This window comes from Humulus lupulus, chromosome 3 (assembly GCF_963169125.1).
Source record: "Humulus lupulus chromosome 3, drHumLupu1.1, whole genome shotgun sequence".
Classification (NCBI taxonomy): domain Eukaryota; kingdom Viridiplantae; phylum Streptophyta; class Magnoliopsida; order Rosales; family Cannabaceae; genus Humulus; species Humulus lupulus.
The window spans coordinates 139,451,698-139,457,001 of NC_084795.1; the positions used below are offsets into that span (position 1 = coordinate 139,451,698).

Genomic DNA, 5,304 nt, shown 5'->3' on the forward strand with positions numbered 1-5,304 from the left:
TCACAATTTTCACATAGCCAATAACCTGGAGCTATGTACAACGTTTAAGATGAATGGGGTGAGTGACGATGTAATCAGACTTATATTATTTTGATTTTCTCTACGAGACCGAGTGAAGAGTTGGCTAATTTTGCAGCAATCTAATTCTATCACAACATGGGAGGAGTTAGCCCAGAAGTTCTTACCAAAGTTTTTTCATCCAGCAAAAGCTGCAAAGTTGAGAAGGGAAATTAATAATTTCTACCATATGGAAGGAGAATCGTTGTACGATGCATGGGAGAGATTCAAAGAGTTGTTAAGGAAGTGTCTACATCATGGTATAGAGAAGTGGATGTTGGTCCACAACTTTTATAATGGATTGAATGGTACTACTCGTACCATGATAGATGTTGCAGAGCGTGGTGCGTTCATGAGCAAAATTTCTAATGAAGTGTATGAATTGCTAGAGGAGATAGCAATGAATAACTACCAGTGGCCAACTGAGAGGGGACATCCAAAGAAGGTGGTTGGTATGATTGAATTGGATGTTATTTCCATGCTTACGGCACAAGTGGTAGCTTTAACGAAACAATTACAATAGACCAGTCTTCGATCTCAAGCCATGAAAGTATAGAATTTATGCGAGGAAAGTGGTAGCGACCATCCACTAAATCAGTGTCATGTCCTAGATATGAATAACATGCCCATGGAAGAAGTGCAAGCTATAGGAAATGAACAAAGACAAAATAATAACCATTTTTCCATGTCATACAACCAAGGTTGGAAGAACCACCCAAATTTTTCTTGGACAAATAATCAACCCACTCAAAAATCTTATCAACAACCTCTGCCGAGCTTTTATCAACCACAAAAATAGACCACCACAACAGCCAATGCCCATGAAACAACCTGATGCACTGAACTGATTCATGACAGAGACAAGGGCATCTATACCAAGTTTGGACACTCAAATAGGGCAGTTGGCTACTTTGATGACACATAGAGCTCAAGGAAATTTGAGTAGAACTACTGAGGTGGATCCTAAAGAATAGTGTCAAGCCATCACTTTGAGAAGTGAAAAACAATACTAGGAGCTAACGAGAAACTAGTTAGAGGAGATGAGCCAGGAGAAAAAGGAACAAGGTATAGCAGAAAATAATTCTAGTCAAGAGAAGGTTACTAAAGGCTTAGCAGAGAAAGATATGGTACCACCAGTGAGTATTGAGCATTATATAAAGATTCTTTATCCACGGAGACTCTGTCAGCAGAATTTAGATAAACAATTTTCAAAGTTTTTAGAGGTGTTCGAGAAGCTACATATTAACATACCTTTCATTGAAGCACTAGAACAAATGCCTAGATATGTAAAGTTTATGAAGGAGATCGTGTCTAACAAGAGGAATATGGGAGATTATGAAACTATAGCACTGAATGAAGAGTGTAGTGATATTTTGCAACGAAAGCTCCCACAAAAGTTAAGAGATCCTAATAGTTTTACTATACCATGCACCATTGGGGAGTTTGAATGTAAGCATGCGTTGTGTGATCTAGGGGAAAGTATAAATTTGATGCCATTGTCAGTATTTTGCAAACTTGGATTGGGAGAAGCGAGGCACATGACAGTGACATACAACTGGCAGATAGATCAGTCAAGCACCCAAGAGGTATTATAGAATATGTGTTGGTAAAGGTGGATTAGTTTATTTTTTCGATGAATTTTATTGTTCTTGATGTGGAGGAGGATGAGAATGTCCCAATTATTATGGGGAGACCATTTTTAGCAACTAGGCAATCTTTAATAGATTTGCAAAAAAGAGAATTATGGTTGAGAGAACAAGTTGATGAAGTAGTATTCAATGTATCCAAGGCCATGTCTTATTCTAGGCCGATTGATAGTTTCTATTCAGTCGATGTGATAGATGGAACTGTGGCAAGTCAGAAGCTAGTAGAAGATCCACTTGAGCTGAGTCTTACAGTCGATGACATATACGAAGAGGATTGTGAGGAGGCAGTGACTTATTTGAATTCGATACAATCGTATGGACCGTTGCGAGAGAAGAGGTTTGAAGAACTTGTTCAAGGGCCTGAGAGACCACCACTGTCCATTGAGAACCCTTCTGTTCTAGAATTGAAGGCTTTGCCAGAGCATTTACGCTATGCATATCTTGCAGAAAAGGAAACCATTCCAACTATAGTATATGCATCTCTTAATGAGGTAGAGGTAGAAAAGTTATTAAGGATATTAAGAGTTCATAAGACCGCTATTGGATGGACTCTAGCTAACATAAGGGGAATAAGCCCATCGATTGTGATGCATAGAATTTTGATGAAAGATGATACTAAACCAACAATTGATGCTCAGAGAAGATTAAAATCCAACAATGAGGTAAGTGGTAAGAAAATAAGTTCTTAAGTGGCTATATGCTGGAGTCATTTATCCATTATCAGATAGTGCATGGGTGAGTCCACTGCAAGTAGTTCCACAGAAGGGAGGAATGACAGTGGTTAAGAATGAGAATAATGAACTGATTATAACTCGTAATGTGACATGTTGGAGGATATGTATATATTACTGTAAATTGAATAAGGCCACTAGAAAAGATCACTTTCCTTTGCCTTTTATTGATCAAATGTTGGATAGGTTGGCGGGTCATAGATATTATTGTTTCTTGGATGGGTATTCAGGATACCATCAAATTTCCATTGCCCCTAAGGATCAAGAGAAGACCACGTTTACATGGTTGTATGTACTTTTGCATTTAGAAGAATACCATTTGGACTTTTTAATGCACCTGCAACGTTCCAAAGGTGTATGATGGCTATATTTTCTGACATGATAGAAAAGGGTATTGAATTCTTTATGGGTGATTATTTTGTTTATGGTTCTTCTTTTGATAATTGTTTGGCCAATTTGGAGCTAGTTTTGAAGAGATGTGAGGAATCACACTTAGTCTTTAATTGGGAGAAGTGCCACTTTATGATAAATGAAGGAATTGTTTTAGGGAATAAGATCTCAAGTAGGGAAATTGAGGTAGATCGGGCTAAGATATCAACAATATAGAATTTACTACCTCCTGTCTCAGTTAAAGGAGTGAGAAGTTTTCTTGGTCATGTGGGGTTTTATAGAAGATTCATTAAATATTTTTCCAAGATTTTGAAACCCCTATATACATTGTTAACGAATGGAGTACCTTTTGAATTTGATAAGAAGTGTCACCTTGCTTTCAAGGTACTTAAAGAGAAAGTGACTTCAGCACCAATAGTCGTTGCACCTAATTGGGAATTGCCATTTGAATTAATGTGTGATGCAAGTGACTATGCAGTAGGAGCAGTGTTGGGGAAACAAATTGACAAGGTGTTTAAAACGATTTATTATGCAAATCGTACTTTGAATGATGCTCAGGTTAATTATGCAACTACAGAAAATGAGCTCTTGGCCATTGTGTTCGCTTTTGATAAGTTTAGGCCATATTTTATTGGGAATAAGGGAATAGTATACATTGATCATTCCACCATTAAATACCTTATGACTAAGAAAGATGCTAAGCCTCATCTCATTCTTTGGGCTCTATTGTTGTAATAATTTGACATGGAGATTCAGGATAGGAAAGGAACTGAAAATTTGGTGGCTGACCATTTGGCTAGATTAGAATTAGAAGAGAGTCAAAGTATGAAAGAGCTGCATAATAATGATTCTTTTCCAGATGAGCAGTTATTTGAACTACAGGAGAATAAGGAGGTACCATGGTTCGCTGACTATGTTAACTTCTTGGCTGCCAATATAGTGCCTCTAGAGATATCTAGACAGCAACTAAAAAAAAAAAATTGGAGGTAAATCATTATTATTGGGAGGAGCCCATCTTATACAAGCATTGCGCAAATCATATTATTCATCGTTGTGTGCTTGAGGATGAGACGGTGTTGATTTTGACCCATTGTCATGCTTTCCATTGTGGTGGTCATTTCAGAGCAAACAAGAACAACTGCAAAGGTATTACAGTTTGATTTCTATTGGCTTACGTTATGGAAATATGCGAATACCTTTGTCAAATCTTGTGATCGATGTCAACGAGTTGGCAATATTTCAAGGAGAGATGAGATGCCCTTAGATGGAATTCTTGAGGTGGAATTATTTGATGTATGGGGTATCGATTTTATGGGTCTGTTTCCACCATCTTACAATAACAAGTCCATCCTGCTAGCGTTGGATTATGTATCTAAATGGGTGGGAGCAGCTGGAACACCTACAAATGATAGCAGGTGGTACTCAAATTCTTGCACAAGCACATATTCACTCGTTCTGGCACGCCTAGGGCTTTAATAAGTGACGAAGGCAGCCATTTTTGTAATAAGATGATGGATGCTTCACTTGCTCTTTGTGGTGTTCATCATAGAACCGCTCTGCCATACCATCCTCAAACCAATGGTCAAGCGGAACTACATACAAGATCAAGAAGAGACTGGTCTAAGAAGCCAGAAGAGAAGAGACTAGTCTAAGAAGCTAGAAGATGCATTATGGGCTTATAGAACTGCATACAAGATTTCTATTGGCATGTCACCCTACTAGTTAGTTTTTGGTAAAGCATGTCATTTTCCGGTGGAGATGGAACATAAAGCTTACAAGGCAATGAGGGAGTTGAATATGGATATCACAGCAGCAAGACATCATAGGTCTTTGGAGCTGAATGAGATGGATGAGTTTCGTAATGAAGCCTATGAGAACGCCAAGATCTATAAAGAGCATACTAAAGCTTGGCATGATAAAAATCTTGTTTGCAAGTAGTTTCAACCTGGGCAGCAGGTGTTATTGTTCAATTCTAGGTTGACGTTGTTCCCAAGAAAATTGAAGTCGAGATGGTCAGGGCCATTTACTGTGGTTAAAGTATTTCCCTACTAGGCAAAGGAGTTATAAGGAAAGGGTCAAGAGACGTTTAAGGTGAATGGGAAAAAAGTATAGTCATATTTGGGTGGTCTTATTAATTCAGTCAAGACCCTCGTCTAGCTACAAAATTTGTAAAGAAGAAGCAAGCATACATCTAAATGACGTTAACCATAGCGCGATTTGGGAGACATCCCAAGTTCTTTTAAGTTTTTTATTTTTTATTGGACAATTATTTTTTCTTTGTTTAGTGTTAAACTTTTATGTTGATTTAATTTTTCTTTAGAAATTTGGACCTTTAGACTTTAGATTGTAAATATGAATCGTGGAAATCGTGAAAACTATTAAAAAAATGAAGCTTCTGCAGTAACGCATTTGAGCTGCGGCACTCTCACATTTGACTCGCGGTACACGTATAGACAGAGAGATAAGGTATTCTGTGAGTG

At 37.8% G+C, this 5,304-nt stretch overlaps 1 protein-coding gene and 1 non-coding gene across 2 annotated transcripts; one reads left to right on the forward strand and one right to left on the reverse strand.

Annotated features, from left to right (window-relative positions):
• Nucleotides 1-214: 214 nt before the first annotated feature.
• LOC133828259 (small nucleolar RNA R71) lies at nt 215-321 on the reverse strand. The gene has a single exon (XR_009890888.1). It is a non-coding gene; the product is annotated as a small nucleolar RNA R71 (small nucleolar RNA).
• Nucleotides 322-1,097: 776 nt separating this feature from the next.
• On the forward strand, nt 1,098-1,652 carry LOC133825092 (uncharacterized). Its single transcript, XM_062258085.1, has one exon. It carries the CDS (start codon nt 1,098-1,100, stop codon nt 1,650-1,652), a length of 555 nt encoding a protein of 184 aa, XP_062114069.1.
• Nucleotides 1,653-5,304: the final 3,652 nt, after the last annotated feature.

Coding starts and splice junctions, on each gene's coding strand:
- LOC133825092 (XM_062258085.1), top strand. CDS start 1,098: ATGAGCCAGGAGAAAAAGGAACAAGGTATAGCAGAAAATAATTCTAGT.